The 23969-nt window shown below is 55.4% G+C and overlaps 8 protein-coding genes and 1 non-coding gene across 9 annotated transcripts; 3 read left to right on the top strand and 6 right to left on the bottom strand.

Moving 5' to 3' along the window:
- Positions 1 to 398: 398 nt before the first annotated feature.
- On the bottom strand, positions 399 to 493 carry COL26b_013594. Its single transcript has one exon. It is a non-coding gene; the product is annotated as a tRNA-Ile (tRNA).
- A 1081-nt stretch (positions 494 to 1574) lies between these two features.
- Positions 1575 to 3275, top strand: COL26b_013593 (uncharacterized protein; the record flags this gene model as incomplete). The annotated part of the gene is made up of 1 exon (XM_053186189.1): positions 1575 to 3275. One exon carries the CDS (start codon positions 1575 to 1577, stop codon positions 3273 to 3275), a length of 1701 nt encoding a protein of 566 aa, XP_053029865.1.
- A 490-nt stretch (positions 3276 to 3765) lies between these two features.
- COL26b_013592 (uncharacterized protein) lies at positions 3766 to 5964 on the bottom strand (the record flags this gene model as incomplete). The annotated part of the gene is made up of 2 exons (XM_053186188.1): positions 3766 to 5057; positions 5106 to 5964. The coding sequence occupies 2 exons, from the start codon at positions 5962 to 5964 to the stop codon at positions 3766 to 3768; spliced, it is 2151 nt and encodes a 716-aa protein (XP_053029864.1).
- Positions 5965 to 6790: 826 nt separating this feature from the next.
- Positions 6791 to 8254, top strand: COL26b_013591 (uncharacterized protein; the record flags this gene model as incomplete). Its single annotated transcript, XM_053186187.1, has 4 exons — positions 6791 to 6840; positions 6895 to 7114; positions 7173 to 7722; positions 7773 to 8254. 4 exons carry the CDS (start codon positions 6791 to 6793, stop codon positions 8252 to 8254), a joined length of 1302 nt encoding a protein of 433 aa, XP_053029863.1.
- Positions 8255 to 8417: 163 nt separating this feature from the next.
- COL26b_013590 (uncharacterized protein) lies at positions 8418 to 9949 on the bottom strand (the record flags this gene model as incomplete). The annotated part of the gene is made up of 3 exons (XM_053186186.1): positions 8418 to 9033; positions 9081 to 9222; positions 9763 to 9949. The coding sequence occupies 3 exons, from the start codon at positions 9947 to 9949 to the stop codon at positions 8418 to 8420; spliced, it is 945 nt and encodes a 314-aa protein (XP_053029862.1).
- A 2903-nt stretch (positions 9950 to 12852) lies between these two features.
- Positions 12853 to 14091, top strand: COL26b_013589 (uncharacterized protein; the record flags this gene model as incomplete). The annotated part of the gene is made up of 7 exons (XM_053186185.1): positions 12853 to 12881; positions 12991 to 13064; positions 13120 to 13142; positions 13204 to 13241; positions 13308 to 13445; positions 13512 to 13931; positions 14022 to 14091. 7 exons carry the CDS (start codon positions 12853 to 12855, stop codon positions 14089 to 14091), a joined length of 792 nt encoding a protein of 263 aa, XP_053029861.1.
- A 175-nt stretch (positions 14092 to 14266) lies between these two features.
- COL26b_013588 (uncharacterized protein) lies at positions 14267 to 15332 on the bottom strand (the record flags this gene model as incomplete). Its single annotated transcript, XM_053186184.1, has 3 exons — positions 14267 to 14866; positions 14933 to 15136; positions 15249 to 15332. The coding sequence occupies 3 exons, from the start codon at positions 15330 to 15332 to the stop codon at positions 14267 to 14269; spliced, it is 888 nt and encodes a 295-aa protein (XP_053029860.1).
- A 570-nt stretch (positions 15333 to 15902) lies between these two features.
- Positions 15903 to 18683, bottom strand: COL26b_013587 (uncharacterized protein; the record flags this gene model as incomplete). Its single annotated transcript, XM_053186183.1, has 1 exon — positions 15903 to 18683. The coding sequence occupies one exon, from the start codon at positions 18681 to 18683 to the stop codon at positions 15903 to 15905; it is 2781 nt and encodes a 926-aa protein (XP_053029859.1).
- Positions 18684 to 21824: 3141 nt separating this feature from the next.
- On the bottom strand, positions 21825 to 22313 carry COL26b_013586 (uncharacterized protein; the record flags this gene model as incomplete). The annotated part of the gene is made up of 1 exon (XM_053186182.1): positions 21825 to 22313. The coding sequence occupies one exon, from the start codon at positions 22311 to 22313 to the stop codon at positions 21825 to 21827; it is 489 nt and encodes a 162-aa protein (XP_053029858.1).
- Positions 22314 to 23969: the final 1656 nt, after the last annotated feature.

The following is a 23969-nucleotide window of genomic DNA, read 5'->3' as shown; positions in this document are numbered from 1 at the left end:
GAGAATAACTTGAAAGTTACCAAGCGGTGGGGATGGATGCATGTATTGACGCTATTACTACACGAACTCTGAAGGCTAGAAACGGGCAGCAGGACACATTCCAACCGTGCGGACAACATGAGCGAGCGCTCCCTGCCAAAATAACAAACCAACAGACATAAAGACCATTGCAAGTGAGTGGGATCTGGCATCCGCACAAAACTGAAACGGCCCGGTGGCTTGTATGATATGGCTGACGAGACGTATTGCCATCTACTCTGTGAACGGTGGGGGTCAGTGATCTTATCTTATCAGCACCACGCACACCCACCGCCAGCCACCCTCAGGTCCAAAAAGCCAGCTCTTCTCCAACGCAAAACCTTTTCGTTACAACCCTTCTAGGGGAGGGCAAAAAGGGATGATCAGTGGGAGGCTTGAACTCCCGGCCTTGGCATTACTAAACATGTCAGATGACATATTAGTACCACGCTCTAACCAACTGAGCTAACCGACCTGTTAGTTGATGATCCGCTTCGGGAAAATGCCGCACATGGACCCAGCGGTGGAGTTGCGAGTCGTGAACGCAACAGAAACGGAGCAGAGACGATGCTGATAGGTGGGTACAACCAGAGAAAACACTTGAACACGGACTATTTAACAGAGTCTAAAGCCTTCGCACACTTCGGACGAATGCGTTGTCTAGACTGGGACTTTTCCGCCTCGTCTCGTGTTTGGCGATCCTAGTGGAACGCTTTAAGCTTTGCATTACGGTTGTCTTTTCAGCTGGCATCGTCCTTTCACAATTTTCCCGTCATCAGACGAAATGAGGGATGGCGTTTCTTCGGGAAGTCTCCATGATACCAGACAACATCTTTATCGTCTCGATAAGAGTTTTTGAGAGACTATCAGCTTCTCCTAAATCTCAGTGGGCATGGGCTTGGAGACTCTGGTCTTGTGGATGTGATATCCGGGATCTATGCTAGGACGCTTACCAACTCCACATCAGAAGCGCCTCTAAACACAAGGGCTTAGCGCAACATCTGTTTCAATCTCGCAACTTCTCTTCGTCATCATTGAACCACCCAACCGCGGCAATTCTAGAACCAGCGGGCGGATCACGCCAACTCTATTCACGATAGGATTTGTTTGAGATGACTGGTCAAACGATTAGTGACAGCAAGCGGTTACTAAATACAAACAGAGTTGCTCCTCGGGCGTTTCCCCTCCCCGAAACTCTCTCAGCTGGCGAAGGCCATATCCCGGTGAACTCTAATGTCTATAGCCCCCAAGCGATGGTGATGGCCCAGGTGGGATTTGGAGTTGGGCTCCAAGTCGAGTTTAGTCAGCCGAATGTGTTGCTCCAGATTCCGGCCCCCTCACCTCTCCCCCGGTCGTCCCCCCGGAAATCTCTCCTGAGTCCATGTCGTGGCCCCATTCACCCAGTCCACTATTCAATCCCAGGCATTAGCGGCGGTGTTCCAGGCCTTTCACTCGACTCCATTTTCACACACTCTCTGCCGGTCTCTCGTGATCATTGTCACTGGCCTCTAAGCTCACAAGTCGAAAGCCGCCGGTGTCCCGCTACGCCCGCCGCAATGCCGCGCCGGCGAGATCCAACAAAGCAGGTCTCTCGCCGGAGCCACCGCGGCTGCCACCGCTGCCGGCTGCACAAGATCCGCTGCGACGAGGCAAAACCTCACTGTGGGCCGTGTACCTCCCGTGGCTATCCCGACTGCGTGTACGCGCAGATCCTCAAGTGGGAGACGGACTACGTTGGCCGCGCCTTTGGGCGAGCCGGCGTGTGGTCCAAGTCTGGAGCCGCCAGCGGCGCTGCCAAGAAGAAACCCGGCGCAACAACGCCGCCGACCGCGCCGGACCCTTCGTACTGGAGCCTACCCACCCGCGTCCACTCCTTCGGCTTTCTCAACACCTTTATCACAGATTTCGAGGGCGAGGAGTCCTCGTCGTCGTCCAGTGACGACAGCTCCAACGACGACCGCAAAAACACGGCGCTCACGCTCAGGCGCAACATCAGCCATCTCACGCGGCCCGTGACTTACATCAAGCTTGACAGCAGGGCAGAGTCGCATTTACTATCGTACTACCTCGATCGCATCTGCCCGATGACGGTGCCGTGCGCCAAAAACGAGTCACCCTTTTCGGCCCTCATTTTTCCCTTTGCCGTCTCATCCGCCTCCCCTGCTCTCATGCACGCCCTCCTCGGCCTCGCAGCATCACACCGCGCGAGGTCAGACGCCAGCTTCCAGCCGGTGGCCCTCAGCTACTCCGCCAAGGTCATCCGCTCGCTCCGCCTGACGCTGGACAGCAAATCTTCAATCGACATCGCCGCAAACTCGGAGATCCTCGTGTTGATGATGCTGTTGTGCCAGCTGGAAATCATCGCCGAGTGCGACAAGCGCTGGGTCACCCACCTACGCGGCGCGCGCGATCTCATCCGGTTCCGGCGCCAAGGCCTGTCCTCCGACGCCGCCCGCGTGGCGGCGCGGCAGCAGAGCCCGTGGGAGCAGATCATAAAGTTCACGGAGCGCTACTTCGCCTTCTACGACGTGATGGGGCGGACGGCGTGCGGCGAGGAGCCCATCTTTGGCAACGACTTCTGGACGACGCAGGAGGACGAGCTGGACCTCTGGATGGGCTGCTCGCCGCACCTCGTCAGCATCATCGGCGAGATCACGGAGCTCAGTTTCAAGTACCACCGGCTGTCGGCGTCGACGGCGGAGGACTGCTGGCAGGACCTGGAGAGGCAGCGGATGCGGCTGATTGCGATGCTGCAGCAGCCGAAACTCAAGTCTGACAGCGAGGATGAGATTATTCGCACATCCGTTGAGATGAAGCGGTCGACTGTGGAATTGTACTTGCACTCCGCCCTCAACGACACGAACCCCGCCACGCCCGTTATTAGGCAGAGCGTGAAGAAGATACTGCGGCTCGTTGCGACGCTTTTGAGAGCGGACCTCAAGGCCGGGCTTACATGGCCTCTTTTCATGACTGCTTGTCAGCTGGATCCTACAGAAGAGCTAGAGTGGGCCGCGGAAGATCTTGGCGATAAAGAGGTGCCTCGTCACGCACGGCCTTTCATCTTGTACGCTCTGGACAAGCTGTCGGATTCCCTCTCAAACGTCACAAGAACAAGGTTCGTCATTGAAAAGGTGTGGAAGCAGCGAGAGGCTGCGTCGTTTCTATCTTCAGATCGACAGCTGTCGCCCAGTCCAAAAGCGTTCAACGACTGGGCTCGTTTTGTCGCGCCGCACTGCCATAACATCAGTCTCGCCTGAGCGTGTAACTCAGACTCTTCTATGTGAACTTTGGTCTCAATTCTGGAAAGGGGCGCTTTGCGTGGAAAATAACAGAAGATTGTGCACAGTTTCGCCTGTTTTTGTCAATGAAAGCGTTGAAATTCGTGGGAATCGTTATATTAGGAACAGAGTACGAAGCTGGAAAATGGGTATCTGCGTTGCGGAAAAGCCTGGTTTTGTTCAGCCCCAGAGATTATAGGAAAATAAGCTGTATCGAATAGCAAAAATAAATTTTCTTATGACCAACTGGCTGGACCGAAAGTGCCGTTGGTGGGAATCGCTTTCAAGGGGGTGCCTTGGCCGTCGATCGTTGATTTATTCACGTTGTTCCCCCACCAGCTGAGGCTGATGCCGGGGAACACGAGGGCGAAGAAAATGACAATCGCTGATATGGCCAGGCCGGAGTCAAGAGCTGCAGATAAGACGTAATTATACTATTGGTGTATGGTTAACACGGGTCAAAGTACACTCAACCCTTGAAGTGCGTAAGAGGACTCACCTTCGCCCACCACTGCGGGTATTTCCCCTTGAGCCACTTGTTAAAGATGAATGATACCGCGAAAGCTGACGTGTAGTTGAGACCGGTCGCTGGAGGCACATTTCCAGTGCCGGCGAAGAAAAGGGGCCAGTGGAGGTACTGGAGGAATTTGTTGTTCGGAAACCGTTTCTTCAGGAAGAAAGTGACGATTGGAAGCAAAGCACCAATCCAGAAGAGGTGCAAGAACCCAGAGTAGATCTTGCCGACGCTGTATAAGCGAGCCGGTCCAATCGCTCCCCAAACAATGCTCGACGAGAAATTGACACGCCCCTGCGGGCAAGTATATCCGTTCGGCTGGTCTTCCTTGCAGATTCCATTGACGTGGTTGAGCATCCAGAGAAGAACCGCGTTCTGCGTCAGCGAGCCGACGACGCATGCCGTCAGCTGCGCGATGAAGAGCGTTCGCCGAGGGATCTTCATGTACAAGCCAAGCTTCATGTCCGAGGAGAAGATCATTGCCTGGCTTAGGCCAGTGTACGCATAGAACTTGAAGATGAGCATGACGATCGGCTTGCCAGGGATGAGATACCCCGAGATGATTTCGCCTAGAACGGTCAAGACGTTGCTGTTGAGGTTGGCCACCGCGTAGACGCTGCCCGTCGGGATGAGGTAGACCATGGCGAGGCCGAAGGCGACGAAGATGCCCCAGACCGGCATCTGCGTCTTATAGACCACCTGCACGACGATCGAGAGGACCAAGACGATGACAGTCAGGATTGCGTACCACCACCACGGCGTGTCGGGGTACTTCTCGATCAGGCGGGCGTGGATGTCCTTCTTCCTTCCCGGGTTGAAGGCGCCGATTATTTCCTTGTAGTGGTTGATGAAGATGTACGTCGGGACGCAACTCATCACGGCGAAGGAGATGCCGTAGCTGAGGGCGAAGGTGACTGGCATGAAGAGGGGACTGTATTTCTCGTACTCCTCGACGATGAAGTTTCCATCTTTGCCGACGACGCGGGTTGCGTTGTAGATCTTTCCGGTGTTGTCGTATGTGTCGGCGCCGGAGAAGGGCAGGTAGGCGGTGTACCAGGTGTTGGTGTAGTAGAGGATCGGCGTCACGAGGGCGAAGAGGATCACCCAGCCGGCGAACACGTTGGCCTGGGCCCAGAACGGAACGACCAGGGGCGAACCGTTATAGGCGATTTGAGACCAGTCGAATGTGGTGGGCAGGTAGGCCAGACCTGTGGACATGCCGAATAGATTATTGACCACCACGTTATCTAAGTGAATTAGCAAACTTCGTTACTCAATGATGAGCATTTACACACTTGGAGCCGCCCAGCAGATGAAAGCGAATGTGCTTAGGCCAGTGAACAGGTACCCAGGGAGCCAGTACCAGAAGAAGCCACCGATGAAGACATACAAGAAGAAGCGATACCTCGAGATCCTCCAGCCGTCAGCAATGGGGTTAGCCCTTCCGTGGAGAGTCTGAAACAGCGCCGCGTTGGCCAGAGTCGAGGGCCAGATCATGTGAGGCGGCTCTACGATGAAACGGTACGCCAGTCCAGCCATTCCAAGACCAAACAGCTGCATCGACAGACCGAGCAGGAACTGATACGAAACCGGTGTGTCCAGCCCATAGAACGCCGATGCCTTTTGCGCCTGGATGATGTCGGTAGCCCACGACGGTCCGAAGGACAGGTTAGACATGATGGTGATGACCGCATGCTCCTTGATGTTGAAGTAGTGGTCCGGGTTGATGACGATCTCCCGCCCAAAGACGCAGACTTTCTTCACCGGCAGGACGCGAGCGACGGCGCAGCCGACGGGATAGGCGACGAGCTGGGCGACGAGGGACGAGATGGTGACGCCAGGGTAACGCATGGAAAAGAACTGGTTGATGCCGGAGCCGACCATGGTGAAGAGGACCCCGAGAACCCACATGCGGAGCGTGTTCACCGGCATGGCGACGTCGTCCGTGTTAGGTACGTTAGCGCGGACCTCTGGGAAGGGCGAGTTGTCCGAGTCGATGTCGAAGTGCTCCTCGATCTCGCCGATGGCGTAGGTCATAGACTTATCCGGGTCCTCCACGTCGACGTCCTGCGGTGCTTGCGCCTGCTGGAGCGAGGGCACTGAACGCGCCTCGGCCAGCTTCTCGCCGGACTTGTCTGGCGTTGCGGCGGACATGGCGAGCAAAGAGTGACTGGCGCAAGAAAATAAGGCGCAACGAGGGACTGCTGTTGAGAAGGGGTCGAGATAACACGAGGGCGGCTTTATGTTGAGACCCTACCGCGTAGAGTTGGTCATTTGCCGAGGTGCTCGTACAAGACGCCTGAACAGTGTGGTATCCTTCGTGAACGACCTTCCCCAAAAACCACCGATCTGCAAAGTCATCCGTTTATCATCCCCTCATACCCGCGAACACCACCAAAACTAGACCCCGCAGTCCAGATAACCATTTTTCCCACTCGTTTCTCCATGATACACACTGGAACTACCCGGGTGATGATGACCAGGGGAAGGTCCAAGCTATCTGCCCAGCATCCCGTAGTGGATCGGGCAGCACGTCTTCAGGGTCCAATTGCAGTGGGAATCGCGAGTAATGCGGGCCTGGAAAGCTTGTTCGCGGGTCAGGGTCCCCCGGAGTTTATCTCCGAAGCCGGTGACGGTGAGGAGAAGAGGAGTCGAAGGGGAAGGTCCAAGCCGGCATTGCCCCCTCGAAGATCAGCTGTTTAGACGCGTGGTCGGTCGCTAGACGCTCCAATTACTCGATAGTGTGAGCTTTTGGTGACTGTGCGTGAGGGGAAAGGAATTGAACCAATCACAGTATGATTTTTTGACATAACTTGACCTTGACAGCGTTGGACCATATGTGAGTCCGTATTATTTTCGGGCCTACGTCTTCCTTGGTACGCAATTCGGTGTGCGTGTGACTCGGACATTGCTGCAATTGCATCTTCATAATCTCATTTTGTTCTCTTTGCCTCAACGTAATCGTAATCATTCGTAAGCCATGGCGGAAAGCCCTCTGACGAAGGACTCGAGCATCGTCATCATTGGCGCGTAAGTTGCGGCCCTCATGATTCGGCTGTGAAGGAACTAACACTAGCAATGAAGAGGCACATTCGGCATCAGCACTGCATACCATCTCGCAAAGCGCGGCTACACCAACATCAGATGCATCGATCGCCACCCCGTCCCGAGTCTGGACTCGGCAGCCTATGATTTGAATAAAATTATTCGAACCGAGTATGATGAGCCTCTTTACACCGAGTTGGCACTTGAAGCCTTGAATGCTTGGAGACAACCGGAGTGGAAGGGAATTTTCCACGAGACTGTAGGGCATCTCAAACTGTTGCCAGATATGACGATGTTTCTCTAATTACTGTCTCAAGGGCCGACTCATCACAACTACAGGAGACCCTCAGGCTGAAAAGCACCTCAAAGAGTCCTACGAGAACCTGAAAAGAGCCGGGCAATCTGGCAGCCTTGAATTTGTCGAAAGCAAAGGCCAAATCATCAAGCTTGTCCCTCAACTTGCCAACGCACACGGAATCGAGGACTGGAAGGGCCTGTGGAACAGCCAGGGAGGATGGGCGCACTCGAGAAAGTCTCTCGAAAAATGGGGTATAGAAGTCTTAGATCTTGGGGTCAAGTTCATCTCGGGCGCTCAAGGCACGATGACTGGGCTTCATCTCGATGGATCTGGTAGACTGGACGGCATCCAGGTTGCGTCTGGCGACATCGTTCGCGGAGATCGATACATCTTGTGCACGGGCGCTGCGTCTCCGGAAGTCCTGCCCGAGTTATCGCAGGAGCTGTGGACTAAGTGTTGGACTCTGGGACACGTTGAGCTCACTGAAGAAGAGGTTTCCCAGTGGAAGGGCATTCCGGTTGTCGACAACTTTGAGTTGGGCTTTACCTTTGAGCCCGATCCTGAGACTAGTGAGTTTTGCTACCTTACAGAGAATGACTCGCATCTAACATGGCCACAGGATGGATGAAGATTTGCGACAATAACCCAGGTTACCAATACCGCCTCGGTACGTACACGGATCCGTCTGGCAACGTCGAACAGTACTCCATCCCCCGATACGCGAGCACGCATCCCGAAGACGGCATTCCCGAGGAAGCTGCCAAAGCCATCAATCGCTTCATCGACGTGGTGATGCCGCAGTTCTCGGGGCGACCGCTTCTGGGCGCGAGAGTGTGTTGGTGCACCGACTCGCCGGACGCCCACTGGCTGATCGACAACCACCCCAAGTATCCATCCCTCCTTTTGGGGACTGGCGACTCGGGCCATGCGTTCAAGATGTTTCCTATCATTGGAGACTATATTGCCGACGCGTTGGAGGGAAAACCAAGGGGTTTGAGAAAGGAGTGGAAGTACGGAAATAGAAAGTCGAAGCCAGTTGCAACGCGACCAGACACAGAAATCAAGGATTTGAGAGACGTCCTAGACTTAAAGGACGAATAAGAAGAGGCTTTAGGTATCGCTGGAGCCTATACAATTCAACCAGGGAATCGCTCCATAATGTTGAAAAGAGACAGACAAAGGAGAAATCTATACGCTAAACGCAGATATATGTCCTGAATGCTGAATCCGCGTCCATACGTCTTCCTTACTCCACCATATTAGATCAGGTCTTCTCATAGTCAACCTTGGTTTCAAGTTCCGTCGTGACCGTGATACCATGAAAGCTCGCCATCCTCGTAGGCCCCTGCGACCCCTGCCGCGTGCTGCTTCCCTCAGCTGACATGATCTCCCCCGCACTATCGATGCTATTTGCATCCATATCCATCGTCTTGGATTCGATGGTAGTCAACAACTGGCTCGTACGGTCATTCCGGAACGCACTCCCAGACCAAAGCTTCGTAACGTCCTCATCCGACCCGGCCTTCGGCATCTCGTGCGACGACAGCGACAGGTCGTCGTGCGAGTGCAGCTCGTACGCCTCCGACTGCACGTTCCGCCGCTTCCTGTTGTTCTCCACCGTCGTCGAGTAGGGCATCGACGTCTGGTAGTTCTGGTAGTTGGCGTTCGACTTCTTGCTCGAGCCGGTGATGTGCGAGTGCACGAACATAGGCAAGTACCGCATGAAGAAGGGCTTCAGCGCGGGGACGGACGCGCAGATGATGCCGGCGTTGACCTCGACGGAGGCCCAGTTGAGCTGCTTCTCGACGTCGCGGGTGAAGTCCTTGCTCTGGAATAGGGGTGGGAGGAGGATTGTCCGTCGAATGGCGCAGAGGCAGACGCTGGGGGCGGGTTAGAGCGGTCGGACCAGGGGGTTGCGATGACTTACAAGCCACCGGTTGCGAACAACGCGATGAGGGACCACTTTTGGCGCTTTGGCATTTGGAGAGGGATGATGATCTTGAGGGGGAGAATGAGGCACACAATGTCCATGATGATGTTCGTTGCGGCGAGGACAAGATACAACGTGTCTTTGCTAATGCACGTTGCACCTTGTCTGGCAGAGAGATCCCATGATGCCTGGATCGGTCTGCAACTGAGCAATATTAAAAGTAGGTAAGAGATGGCGTATGCTGTGGTGAAACCGATGAAGGTTATCACCACTATTCTGAATACACGGTCTGGTGAGAGACGAAGGTAGAGAACGAGCAGCGACATCTTGGCTGTTGTGACGCTGAGCGAGTAGACGGCTATTGCTATCAAGCTGTACTGCATGGCTACAAGTCAGTCGACAAATGCCCCTGTTCGAGGTTGGCTGGGAACGCCAACTCACGAGTAGAAACCAAGGCGAGTAATCCGCCCGCCTAACCTGCCAGAGGTGAACACCGACGCCCAATTCGCATACTAAACGGTCAGATCTCAACGCACAGCAAAATCGCTATCGGGTCACCCACATTCAATCGACAAGCCGTAGAATACAATAGCAAGTGAAAGAGAGACGGCAATAAAGTCTGGTAGCCAAGTGTTAGCCTTGGCAAGGACGTGCGTCATTCACCGGCCCCAAGACTTACAATCGTCGGCACCGAGCGACCTCTTGACCAGAGATAGCCTCGTAAATATCCGCAGCCCGACAAATATGACCGAAATCGACGTAAGAACGCCGCCCAGGACCAACGCGCCCGTCGTAATGGTCCCGGCATCGAATCGACCCTGGCCGTCTGGCGCATCGGCCATATACTCGGGGTCGGAGGAAGCCATCTGCTCGTCGTTGGCGACGACCCAAGCCCGCGGAAACCACAACAAAAATGAGAGGTGTATGAATGGGGACTCGGGAGAGAGTATGACGGTCTCGGCCGGGATCGTGTTTGATTTATTCATGGAAAAGGCCAATGTTGGGAGGGGTGTCTCGGCAATCGAGTGGAATGCGCAGGTCCACAACAAGCATTTGTGACGGCATGAGACCGGGGGAATTTCCGCGCTGACAGGAAATTGACAAGTAAACGGCACTTTCAGGTGAATACGTAGCTGCATTCCAGTTCTGAAAATGAATGAGAGCGTTTGCGCCCAACATGAGTGGCTACCATCTTCACATAGTCCCCGCTTGGGATGTGAGGGGCAATGAATCTGATGGGAAGAAGCAAATTCTTGGTAGCGAAAAACAAAATGTCAGCTAACCTCAGATGAACTACTAAATTGAAAAGTGACAACTGACATGTGCGGGTGGGGTTCTTGTCGTTCGCGAAGAACTGAGACTCGAAAAGTAGGCATATCTGGACCTGTCGGGACAAGAAAAGCAAAGAAACAAATTGGGTGCAGCTTCCCCCGTCGGCAGGCATCCCGGAGATCTTGGCCATCTGCCAGACCCAGCTATGTCCGTGGCCATTTTGAGACGTCGAGTCGGTGTCTTTTTGATGAAATCCCCACAATCCTGCGCGTGGCCGAATCAAAGCGACGGTGCCGACGTGAGGAAAAAGAAAACATCGTGGAGATCCAACAAACAGATTGTGTCCCCGGGCGCAACTAGCAACTAGCGCCTAAGGTTGCGGCCGCCCATTTAAGTGGCCTAGCACAAGTCTGGGCATGCAGCGGCCGTTCGATTGAACCCATGAGACCGCCTAATTTTCCTGTGCCTGCGCGGCTATATTTCCTGCGCACTTAAACACCTCTATCGAAAACGATAGTAGTGGTAGCTATAATAAGGACGAGGACGAGGATCACTATAACGATAATAATAACGAGGGTAGAAGTAACGACGATGATAAAAGGAACGATGAAGACGAAAATAAAGACGACGGCGACGAAGACGACAGTAATGTAGATAGAGTATGGCCACAGAAAAAGTAGTCGGTCTAGCAGAGGAAAAATAGGCGGTGTCAGAATCCATTTGCTATTAGAAAATTGTTTCTGGGATACTTCAAGACCAGACAATCAGCCCGGAAAATTGACAGTCCGTCGTGAGAAACCTACGAAGTCGATTCCAACGTCGATGTTCGAGCCTCTAATGATATGTGCCGTGGCTGTCAAAACCGCACTTCATCACATGAGTGATATTGCGCGCAATGCTAAAATACCGGTTCTGATGGTACTTGCGCCGCCAAGGACAAGGCAACCGAGGGCTGCCGAGCCAATACACGAATTCCCGTACTCCTCCCACCGGACGCTTGCCGACGACATGTCTCGATATCTACTTCCTCCCATTTGACAGGCCAACGAAGGCCTCATACCCACTATGCTAACAGCTTACGCCCATATCTTCACCAGCGATACCCGAATTATACTAGACTTTGCGAAAAATATTTATTTGGACTTGAAATGAACGTCAATTACGCCTGGAAACACGGTACACCCCGCTGCGTTCTTAAACACTGAGATACCTTCAAAGGCTGTCGAGTGAGATGCTGAGGCGCCAAGACTTTGGGGCCAAGCTTCACAGCCAGGAAATCACAGTCTCAGGGAAAGCCGCAGAATCTCGTTAGACGGGGGCGCGCATATGCACAGCCATGAAGACGCTGGTCACAGCGATTAAGGTATTAGATTGGCCAGTAGGAGCGTGTGTTGATTAATGTCTCATTCGACATCTATCTTCCTGGCACATTGGAAGAAATGCTAGTATTAAAAATCTGCCGGTTAACAATGCAAAGTCTTCAGCAAGCCGCATCTATAAAAAAAAAAAAAAGCGGCTGCAGGAGTTGAGAAGGCCCGTTCACATTGGATCCAAGCCGGCGGGCCGACAGAGTGGGGCCGACGGCATCGGTACTCCACCCGGGGAACCGAGAGTCTCGGGGCCACCGGATGAACCAACATGAGGTGACAACGAGCGCAGACGGCCCCCATTGAGCTATCCCCATCTTGGCTGTTTGTTCGCCTTCGATTCAACGGCGCTTAGATAAGGGCCCAATTGCGTGCGCCATTCGGCCCCCCTTTCCTCCCGGCCCGGTTGAAGATGCTTAGAGACGTTGGAACACCCCGCATGCATGCGGCGCAGTCCAACCACAACCACCATCGCGCCCCTGTACACGAGCGGGGTGGCGCCGCTGGACGGCTGGCCGGCATCCTTGCAATGGGAACTCTCCCTCCGAAATATAATGGGCACACCCATCTCAATCGCGTTTCTTACCCCTCCTCGCGGCCGAACTTCTTCAGCGACCTGCCTGGCTTGACGTACTGAGCTCGTCTTGATCAGACTGACTGCTGCGAATTAGTGGTGAAGATGGCCGAGGCGCTGGACTTGACGCCTTTGGAGCCTGTCAGTTGAACCATGTCGGTCTGCCCTACCTTCCTTCGCTAACGTCAACATGGCGATAACCAGGCGAACGATGATAATCGCTTGGAAACGGCATCCGAGTCGGACAGTGTAAGCTGTGTTGATATCTCCACGCCGTGATGGGGCTTGTCTGACAACAGAAATTATCTCAGACCGGCTCATCCCTCGCATCCTTGAGGTCCAGCATTCGTGAACATCGGCGAGAAAACGGCCGTAGATACCACTCTCTCAGTGATGGAAGTAAGTAACTTGAAAGCCAAGAAAGACAGCGGAATGAGAGAAGTCATCAGCTCTATAGACTGACAATTTTGTCTTGGTGTCCCAGCATATGTTCTGCCCAACGACGAGGTGTGTCCGCCCCGAGATTGAGCCACATGATCCGGTTGACTAACCCCAAATGGCTTTAGCAAGAACAAGAGCGCCTAGGTGAGCATGGAGAGAGCGAAGGGTTGACGCCAAGCACAACCCGGCTAACATAAACCTCAGAACTGAGCCATCGAGTATGGGAGCTGACTTGGCAGGGCGATCTGTGCAGATGTCCCAAGAACAAGTCCGCCAAACGGGTCCTGGACTTGGGAACGGGCACGGGTATCTGGGCAATCGAGTTTGGTAGGTTGTTGTCAGGATCAACACCCAGTCGCCTCTCCAGCTGACAAAAGCCCAGCGGATGACCACCCTGAAGCTACGGTTTGACACGCCACAAACTTCTCTTCAAACCATAGCTCACAAGCACTCACCCCTCTCTTAGGTCATTGGCGTTGACCTGAGCCCCATCCAACCCGGCTAGTAAGCAAGGCGCCTTTCAAACTGCGGATGTCTCTACCACGATTCTGACTCCTCTGTTCTCAACAGCGTCCCGGCCAACTGCAGCTTCGAAATCGACGACATCGAGAAGGAATGGACCTGGACCATCCCGTTCGACTTCATCTTCGTCCGGCAGATGAACTCCTGCTTCGCAAGCTGGGAGAAGATGCTCAAACAAGCTTACGAGTAAGGCCTCTCCACATCCCTTTTTGTTTTCCCATTCCACGCCTCCAAAACCAACAACGCAAACAGCAACCTCGAACCAGGCGGCTACATCGAGCTCGTCGACAACAGCTTCCCCCTCGACTGCCAGGACGGCACGCTGGCCCCTGGCTCAGCCCTCACGCGGTGGTCGTCGCTCCTCATGGAGGCCTGCGCCAAGATGGGCCGCCCCGTCACCGTGCCCGCGCGCTTCGCGCAGCTGCTGCGCGACGCGGGTTTCGAGGCCGTCGTCGAGGAGCGCCGCGTGTGGCCGCTGCACGAGTGGCCCCGGGACCCGCACCTGCGCGAGCTCGGGTATTGGGTCAACGACAACGGGCTTGAGTCCGTCGAGGCCTCGGCCCTGGCGCTCTTCACGCGCGTGCTGGGCTGGACGCGCGAGGAGGTGTTGGTGTTTTGCGCCGAGGTGAGGAGGGAGCTCAAGGAGAAGAAGGCGCATGCGTTCTGGAATATGTAAGTTATGTCTCTTTCTCGCGCCCGCTTGAGGAGCGCGGTTTGTATGATACTAGGTACTGAAGCTGATCCCTTTTCCTTCTTTTGCAGATACTGCGCGTATGGACGCAAGCCATTGAAGGAGCAGACCCCCGCCGAGGAACAGACTCCTGCCGCATGACTGGATAGTAGCATGTCACCTCGTGGCCGTTGCAGTCGAAGCATGAGATCGGGTGTTTTTTCTTCTATGTGATATTGTAACTAGCGATACAGACTAGCCATACAGATATCCAACCTTCGTTGGCATGAACTGAAGGGCAACGCAAACTGAACGTTCGTCCCAACCCTGTCCACCTTCAATAAACACCCGGCACAATAACCCACCTCTTCCCAACCTTCTCCTCCCCAAACCTCTCCACATACCATCCCCTCCCGCTCCTCGCCCGCGGCAACATCGCCGTCACCTCGTTCACAAAGAACGCCCGCCCGGGCACCCCCCACCCGCTCGCCATCCACCACCCAAACCACTCCACCCACTCGAGGAAGTAATGCGGGAACAGCACGTACCGGAACAGCAGCGCGTCGGGAAGCCGGTAGTGCTTGTCCACGCTCACCTTCCCCTCCAACCCCTTGGCCCTCTGCTCCTTGACAATGCGCTCCTGCCGCCGCATCTCCGCGCGGCGGATCTCCCGCAGCTCCTCGTCGTGGAAGTAGTTCCCCACGAGCCCGACGTAGAACAGCCCGATTCCGGCCACGAACTGCGCGACCCCGAACGCGCCGAGCTGGCGCTCCCACGCCGCCGGGGTGGTGGGGCCGTAGGCGGCGAGCCAGCCGCCGATGCAGGTGGCATTGCACAGCTGGAAGCCCAGCGCAGAGAAGGCGACGGCCGGGTGGATGGGCGACATGGAGGGTTGGATGAGGGGGTAGAGCACGGCGCGGTAGCAGTAGTGTATAACCTGTAGGTTTCCCACATCGTCAGTCAAGCGTGGGTGAGAGGGAGGAAGATAGAGAAAAGAACATACAAACAGCCCAGCGAGGACTTTGTTCTGCCACGGCAGATCCTCAACGCCCATCTTCCCCGGCAGCGTGAACATGATGTACAACAACGTCGTGAACCCCGGCGCCTCCATCAGGAACCACGCGACGCGCCCGGGTATGTTGAGCCTGCTGACGACGGACGTCTTGCCCATGCCGTACCACGAGATGAGGTACTGCATCGAGCCGATCTGCAGGTCACCGACCTCTCGTTAGCCCATTGTGTCTCCTCTTTCAACAGGAACCATGCGTTCCACTTTCCATAGACCTAGAGTGTAAAACGGGCGGAAGGGGGAAACGTACGATCGGGTAGGAAATCTGCCACACCGTCGAGAGAAGCTGCCAGTTCTCCCGCGTGGGAGGAAGCCACCCTTCCACGATGGCCATGGCTGCTGCTGCTGCTTGCGGTTCGCGCCAATTGAGCGATACTAAGATTATGTCTTTGTCGCCTATCGAAATGCAAAGGGAAATAGGGCTTGAAGGGCGGAACTGAGCTTGGTTTGGATCCCCGGTGTTGCGCTTCCCCGCCGTGGAGTCAATGACGCGGTAGGAATTGAGCAGGAGCTCCGGCAAAAACATGGGACGATGCAACAAACATTACGCTCTCGACCCCTGCATGTCTCCGACCGCCTTCCTATCCCAAATAAGAGGAGGTGGGGTCCAGCTGGCGTGCCCCTCAAATCGGGAGCTTTCCGCAGAGCTCCCCCCTGCATCGAATCCCGCAGGACGATCCCGTCACTCCGATGGAGCAGAGCAAATCAACGCATGCTATTCATAACCTCTTCAATTCATGACCGTAGTGCCTAATTATGGAATCCAACGCCGCCCGCTGAGGAAATTGTGTTTGTACAACAAGGGGCATGCAGCCTCGCGTGAGAATCGCGAGGTGCCAATGCCTGCGTAAATATGAATGACACCAAAACGCCTCCATTCATGAGTGCCTGTGGCGCTTTGCCTTCACATAACGATGCAGTCCCGTTCCCTTCCGCCCGACGAACTTCCTACCACGCCTCCAGGGCCCATCACCCGGCCTCGTCCACCGCCCATAACCGGCCGACCGGCCGGGAACGACGGACCAGCGCCACTTCCTTGTCGTCCGGCCACCGGGCTGCTGGCGTGGTGGTGCGGGTGGCCAGGTGGTGGCTCGTACTTGGCAGCCGCCTGTGCCTGCTCATAAGTAGGCGGTGCGTCCTCCAGTCCCTCGTCGGCCGGTCGGTTCACCCCCTGTCGACGGACAGGAACTGTTGGAGGAACGAGTGGTCGGATCATTTGCGGCGGTTGACCTGGCTGACGACCCGAAGTCGGCGGTATTGACGTGTTGCCGTTCGAGTTGCGCCGGCTGCCCTGCGATGACGCTACGTTGCTCGTGCTTCGATTCACTCCTCCGCGGACGGCCGCCCTCGTGGCCGCGCGCCTCGTTGTGGGCCCTTGCTGGACACGAGCTTGCTGTTCAATGAACTGCTCGCTAAGCTGACTCTCTCTCCGACGCGCCGCTTGCTCCGCACGATGCCGCTGCTCTTCCTCCTCCTGAAGCTGAAGCGCGAGTGCAAGATCCCGATCCTCCTGTTCATGGTTCGGCGACAAAGGGGTTTCGTCAGCTGCTGGCGCATCAAGATTCTTCCGTCGGCCGCGGCCTTGTACCGTAGTCCAATCGCCTGCGTTGCTGTGGTTGGTGTTGATGGTTGGCCGTCCCTGGCTGCGTTGCCCCCCGACCTGCGGTCCACGAGAGGTGCTCTGAGCCTGCTGGCCACCAACGATGCGGAAATCCCCGGAGTAGTATTCGGTCCGCTCGCCATTCACATCTGCAAGGGACTCCCAGACAATCTCGTCGTGCGAGACATAGCCTGCATCTGTGACGAGGACCAGAAGTTGCTGGGTCGAAGGGTGCCGATACAATGTGGAAAAGTGATCGTTTCGGAACAGAATGGCCACAGATCCAGGCTTCATGGCCTTCGTAATTACGTCTAAGCCACAGGGCGTAAGCTGGGTAGCAGACGACTCCAGGAACGCTTTGATGTACTGTATATCCGAGTACACTTGCTCTTCCTCTTCTGTCAACGAGCCAAGCTTCTCTTGCAGTTCTTCGTCAAGGAATAGCAGCGTTTGAACGTCTTCAAACGAGGCAGCCTGGCGCTCAAATGCGCCATACGCCGGATCAGATTTGGGTGGTAGCCAACCGTGGATTAATGGGATGGCGAATGCAGCATAGAGCGCCATTTCGGTGGTGTCCTCAAACGTGCCAGGGATCAGGTCGTCGCGCTCAGTTGGGTGGAGGTGGGTGAGAGAAGTGCGCTTGAAAGCCTTGACGATCTCGGGAGTGGGTATGAAGCGAGGATTCACGTTCATTCCCGTGTGCAGCCCCTTGAGAAAGCCGTACAGCTCGGAAACATCGGGAAGGGAGGTGTCTTCATGGGTTCTTCTCTCCGACATGAGCTCGTCGAACACCGCGTCAAGCAGGTAGCCCAGGCTAATCTGTTCACGCGAGCGAAGTACCTGCACAAGCGCCGTGTCTGATACTGACGCCGGAGTGGTGAGGGTCAGCGCGTTCACCAGAGCTACGAGCGGACAAGGGCCATTGGCATTCTGGACCAGGATTGGAGACGTTCGCGGATTCTTCTCGGCACTGTGATCGAACCAGTTGATGTTTTTGATCTGATACGTTTCAGATTTGCCGTCGACTGGGCGAGGTGGCTGGCGTGGTGGGTGTTCCTCGTCATTCCTTGGGGGTAGCGCAGGAGGGGCCTTTTCAGCGGGTTCCGGCTCATCCGTGTCAATTAGTTTGTTGTTTGGTTGCGGCTTAGGTGTAGCCGCCTCGATAGGTTTCGAAGGAGGAGCCGGCGCCGGTGCGGGCGCGTCAACGAGGTTCCAGTCGTCGATTGGACCATCTTCGACGACAGCCGCAACTGCGACGGGAGCAGGAGCCTTTCCCTTGCCCTTGTTCTGTGCACCAAGGTCATCCCAGGCGTGCTGCTCGTCGGTGGCTTCGTTCATGACCTCTTTCGGCCCTGGCGGGGGTTGCGCTGGCAGTTTAGACTGGTTCTCGGGGAGATCGTCCCAGGCCGGCGATGCAGGTTCCGAAGGCAAGGACATTAGCGCCGGCGAAGTAGAGATCGGCGGGAGCCGTAAGTCTTGAGATACGGACCAGGCATCGTGCTCGGCGTCGGAGCTGGGTTGAGCTCGGAGGGGCTGTTGCACGGTCGAAGCGACGGCCTTTTGCTCGCGTTGGAGGGCATGCTGGTCGAGCGCTGGCTGCCACGGGTTATTACTAATTTCCCCGGTGCTCACCTGAGACAAGGGCTGGGCTGGAGGCATCGGCGGTGTTGTCTCTTCGGAGCCGGCGCGGACGTCCTTCCTCTTGAACGGGTTCGTATCGGACCGTGATGGCGGACCTTGCGGGGGACCGGGACGAAGCGCCAAGGGAACATCAACAGCATCCTTCGGCTTGTCGGCTGTCTGGGGTCTGGCGCCGTTGACATCGTCCCAGACGCCATTGGTCGTCTCTGCGCCGTTCATCGCAGCGCCAGCGCCCGGCTTCAAAGAGTCCGGGAAGTCGTGATGGGCGGGTTGTTGGTTCAGTGCCGCAGCGCCTTTCTGTTGCGAAGCGTCATCCCACACACTGCCAACGTCCGAAGGCGAGTCGGTAGTAGCACTCCAGAGCTCCTTTCGCATGTCTTGCAGCCGGGGCGCGGTGTTTGTGTCAACGGAGGTGTCGTCGGGAGCGGGCTTGCGGGTGACCATGTCGACGAGGGTCCCGAGTTCTCGGACTGGAGGCGGGCGGGGTGTTCAACGTATCGTTTGGGGAGGATGCAATTCGAAGGACTCGGTCGCAAGCAGAGGAAAGCAATCGGGGTTTCGGCGACGTCAAGAAGCTGCTGTGGCAGGCAGCTATGGGAGCTGCAGCAGGCGACGGGAAGGATGTATGTTCGGCGGCAAACGGCTGGAGGTTGGGAGCAAGGACGGTGGTGGTGGTGAAGCGAAGCGAAGCTCCAGCGGGTGTCGTCATTCGGTGGGTGGGCTGTTAATACGACCTCTGAATTATTGCAGGCAGGGAACGAAAAAGAAGGACCCGGAAGGATGAGCCAGGAAACGATCGCAAACGGGGATCCCGGGACCGTAGCGATTCTTGGCTGCAAGAGTGACAGGCCGAAATAAAGGATGGAGCGATGTTGTTAGGAGGATGGTTGTAAGAGATTGGCACAGTTTTGGTTTTGGGAAAGAACGAGAAGCAGCCGGGTCAGACAGAAAGAGAGAGCGAGAGAGAGGTCTGAGAAGCACAGCACAGCAAGCTTGCCAAGACCACCTCAGCTGTGCTGCGCGTTTCCAGGTCGGGGGTACCTTCCATGCTCCCTCTCCACTCTGGTCTGCCCGCCAGTGGATGCCACCTCAGGTGCTGTTGCCGCCGACGCACCGCTGCTCTGCTGCTGCTGGACAGTGGTGGTCGCTGATGAACGCTGAACTTGCCCGAACCTGGAAAGTGGCGATGCGCCTCCCCCACCACCAGCGAGGAAGTCGCGACGATACGTACTCTTACACTCACTTAGCAGCCGTACCTTAGACTTGGTATTCGTATCTCTAGCATTCATTCTCTCACTTGCAACAGCAGCAACTCGCTCAGCGGCTCAGAGCGGGCGATCCCCTCCACGGGTATCCTCTCAGTGCTACTTTTGGGTCACTGCCGCAGATGCAAGTGGGACCTCCGCCCGGGCGGCACAAGCACGACGACTTACGCGGACAGGGAACCGCAGCAGCGGCTAGGTGCTCTGTCTCTGTGTCGGCGTCTCTCACGCTGTCGATGACTGGGAGAGCTCCATGTCACCACCATGTCTGTCTGCCTCGGGGGCGAGCACCAGCCAGCCAACTGCCTGGCCAGCCCCAACCAACTACTCCCTCGCTGGCCGAACCACAACGTGGGAAGATCCCTGACGACCTGAGTCGGGTTCAGTATCGCCAGGCAACAGCATACGGGCAATGCAGGAATCAGATGAGACCTGGCTTGCGAAGAAGATGGGCTGCACGGGCAAAATACTCCATTTGCTCAATGCCATGTCCCATTTGCCATGCGCGCGTCCGACGATAGGCGTTGGTTAGCCACCTGGTGCTTGAAATGAACCACACGCACAAAAAGTATGAACACGGCTGACGGCAAGCTTCGCAATGGCAGGAACCCCGGAGGTTTGGTCGCATTTGCTGAGTGACGACGACGGCTTGGCTTACTGGACGACGTCCGGAAAACCGTCTTTGCTCTGCAGTAGCTGCCAAAGCAGGTACATGAGATAAGGCACGGATGAGATGGAAGAGTCGGCTGCTTGAAGAAAGCAAGCTTGCGCGTCCACTCTAGCTGCTCGCACCTCACATCGCCTTACATAGTACGTGTATCCACTGCAGATGCATTGGCGGTTGCGGTTTGCGATGGCGGGAATCGAGTGGCCATGTCGCCGACGCCGCCGAACTCCATCCGTCCAATCACCAAGCCGAGGGTGAATCAGGATTCAGTAAACATCAAACGTTCGGTAAGGCTGTTGGGAGACACTTGGCCGACGGTGAAAGAAGCAAAGACAGAAAAAGCAGGGAAGCGAAGTGGCCGTGGAACATGTACCCGCCCGGCCGCTGGACAACACAGGTGTGGCTGAGACGCAGCTGCCTGCTTGCCTACGCCACACAGCACCCGAGGTACGTATCTGTATCCCCACCTCAGCCCGTATCCCAAAGTGGATCCACCAAAAATGCTCCGCAGCCACTCACCGTCCAGGGAGCATCCCCCGCGAAATGACGCAACGCACCGCCCGCGCTCCGTGCCCGTGACTCTCCCAGCAGGGACGCTCCCCGCCCCCGCCCAACGCAGATGCAGCCTCAGTCAACCGCCGTCTCCAATTGTACACCGAATGCCTCACCTCGGAGATAGACCTACTACGCCCATACCGCCTTTACTGCATAACTAAGCAAACATACACCAAATTCCTTTTTTTATACCACGCAGTGAGTTGAGGCTCGGGCCTCCGTTTCATGACCGATACCACGCCCGCTTTAGCCCCGTTCTCCAACCCACCTTGCGAAGAGCCGCCTCGAACTCCCACTGGCATGAACATGCGTGGATTGGGCTTCAAGAAAACGAAGGAAAAAGATTGCGGTCCCATCTTCCGCCCTATGTTGTGTCTCCCTATCGATTAATTCCTTGGAAGTTACAACCTTCTTCACGTTGATGTCACGCACTTCCCTCGATTCGGGATCTCGAACACGCCCCATATCGCCTGTTCGCAGCCACGCATGGGACGGTTTGACGCTAGAAGAAAAAATGTGCTTTCCGCTTGCTATGCCTCCTTCCACACATGAACCCTTTTCCTGCTTCTCATCTCTTCACCTCTTCAGACCAACCTTTTTCACCTCCGAATGCTTGGCAATGTGGTCAGCCCTCAACTCAGAGACACGCCGACAGCCTATGATGCCCTTCCCATCTCACCTGTCCCGAGTAATGCGCGCACCTTGGGACTGCAAGGACAGCGTAGTGAGCCCAGCTGAGGCCTCCGCCAGGCCTGGTATTGAAAAAAAAAAAATATCCCATCCCAACTTTCCGTTTCAACGCGCCTTTCTGGCATATCCTTGAGTCGGGGGGTCCAAAGTATGTACGGCATAGGCACATATGCGCTAAAGCTGCCATGCCAATGGGCGGTATGCGACGGGAAACTCTGAGGGGGCCCTGGAGCAGCTGCTCCAACTCCATAGATCAACTAAACTCTATCACGAACTCTTCTCGGCGAAATTGCGTTCCGGGCTTCCGGGAAATACGAGGTCACGGGTTGACGGGTCGTGTGACTACCGACAATCACCCGTGGGCGGAGATGGGAGGAACCGCGGTGCTCGGAAGCTCGGCGCCGGAGAAAACTAGCCTTTGCCGCAGCCGCAGTCTTCGTTCCCCGCCGTCAAGCTACTGCCGTTCAAGTCGTAGCTCATCAACCACTCCCCAGCCCACTCATGCTCCGGCAGCCCCAGCGCAGGGTTCCGCCTATTAATACCCCTCGCGAACAGCACCCTGGCGTACGCCGGGTCAAAGACGAACAGCGTCTCGCCGGTAACAGCATCTTTCACTTCCGCCGTGGCCGCGAGCTCGTCAATGTTGATGACAGAGGTCGGGCCTCCTGCCACCGACGCCCACTCGATCTGCGCCTTGATATGCTTTGCAGTATCGGGGTCGAAGCGGGTGTCGATGAAGTATATGTTGTTTTTGCCGGCGGCCGCGACGTAGGGGGTGTCGGGCGCTACGATCTGAGGACCGTGCCAGGCGTCGATGAATGTTGGTTTGTAGTCGCCGCTGCGATATTCCTCTTGGAAGGTTGGCGGGCAGGAGGAAGGTCGGAATGGGTTTATGAGCATGGCGATGAACGGCCCAAAGATCATTGCAGTGAGGAGAATGAGGGTACTTGAGCTGCGTTTCACGAGTCTCTTCTCTTTTCATTCTCGTGGGAGATCCGGGTTCCCTTATATTTTCTATGAAGCCAAGGAACGACACATGATTCGGCCGTTGGTTGTCATGATGAATCCTTCAAAGGGAAGGTGCCCCATCAGGCTAACCCTATCGCAAATGCAGAAAGCTGACCATGCCGTGACAAATCCAGATAGTGACGGAATACGAGGGCCCGGGGGCTTTCTCTCATCGACCAATAGTCAATACAAGCTTTAGCCCCATCACAACACCCAGTCTGGATTACCAGAAGGGAAGCTCGATACGAGTCGAAGCCAACAACCAGCACAACTTCTCGGATCGAGCGGCACAATCGAAGATGTAAAGATATCCCCTTCTGTATTAGGCTGCAACTCCTGAAGAATATTGACACACTCCGAGTCAATCGGGAAAGGTTACCGCCAATGGGAGAACTTCAAAGGCGCAAAGGAAGTCCAATGGAAGTTCATTTCGCGTAAAGTTCAACTTCCCGGGCATAGAGAGTATCCACAGAGCCAGGTTTCCGTTCCTCCATTCCGTTTTCTGCTACTCGCCCTGTTTTCAAATGTAGTCAGCCAATCAAATATTGGAGGTTCCTCCCGTTCTTCGACTCCCTCGTTTCTTCTGACATCTGAAGACTATGCAATGGAGGCGAAGATTGCAAGGGCAATGGGAAAATGACCAACGTATGCGATGACAACCACAGAAGAACCAGCATTCAATTCAAGAAGCCATAATCCGAAGTGGGGCATGCAGGCGCACGACTTTTCCTCTCTAAGCCGTGTGCTTGATGTTTGCGGTTTGATACTCATGTCCAACAGCTAGCACAGGCTCTTCGCCTGATATTTCCCGCGTGAACCCGTATTTGATACGCATTTCCTTAATTTTGTACGTGATATCGGAGCCGTCCATCCAGGACATATTTGAGGGCAAGTCAATGTACCTCGAGTTTCGGACTACTGTCGACACCGATCCAAGAACCTCGGGCCCATCTGCTAAATGAGTGAAGACGACGCTCCTGACCCCTCCGGGTAGAAGAATGAGTGACGAGAGGAGACAAAGCCCTAACCACAGTGTTGATATAGTGAAAACATCCGAAAGCTCGCTAGATTCCCCAGAAATTGTGATGTTTGGCTCAATGGCATTTCCGTTACTGCTGCCATTGGTGATCAAACCTGAGAGCTGGCTTAACGAAATATAAGTGTTAGTCAGCTGACTAAGACGTATACCAACTTGGTGAGGGTCGAGATCGCCCAGATGAACCTCGGCCCCGGTTGAGACATCTTCAAATGTTGGATCTTTGAGATAGTAGATCGACGGGTCGAGCACCCCACCAGTTGCTTTTCCTGTCGTCAGGGGCAACTCCCTAGAGATGAAGTTGAATACTCGTGGAGACGACAATCGTGTTATGAACTCGGAGGCATAGTTCTGTTGTGAAGGGCGTTGCGCAACAACCTTGCATAGCCGCTGACCGTTTGGTCGCAAGCAGCTAACTTTTGACTCGACGTATTTTTTGTGCAACCTGGCACGTATACTCTTCTTCATCGAATGTGCGCTTGATCCAGTCGTCTTGTCTGAGACCCAGTTTC

The sequence above is a fragment of the Colletotrichum chrysophilum genome, assembly GCF_026319265.1.
Source record: "Colletotrichum chrysophilum strain AFK26 chromosome Unknown scaffold_240, whole genome shotgun sequence".
NCBI lineage: Eukaryota > Fungi > Ascomycota > Sordariomycetes > Glomerellales > Glomerellaceae > Colletotrichum > Colletotrichum chrysophilum.
The sequence above is the reverse complement of the archived record's forward strand: the minus strand, read 5'-3'. Positions and strand labels throughout refer to the sequence as shown.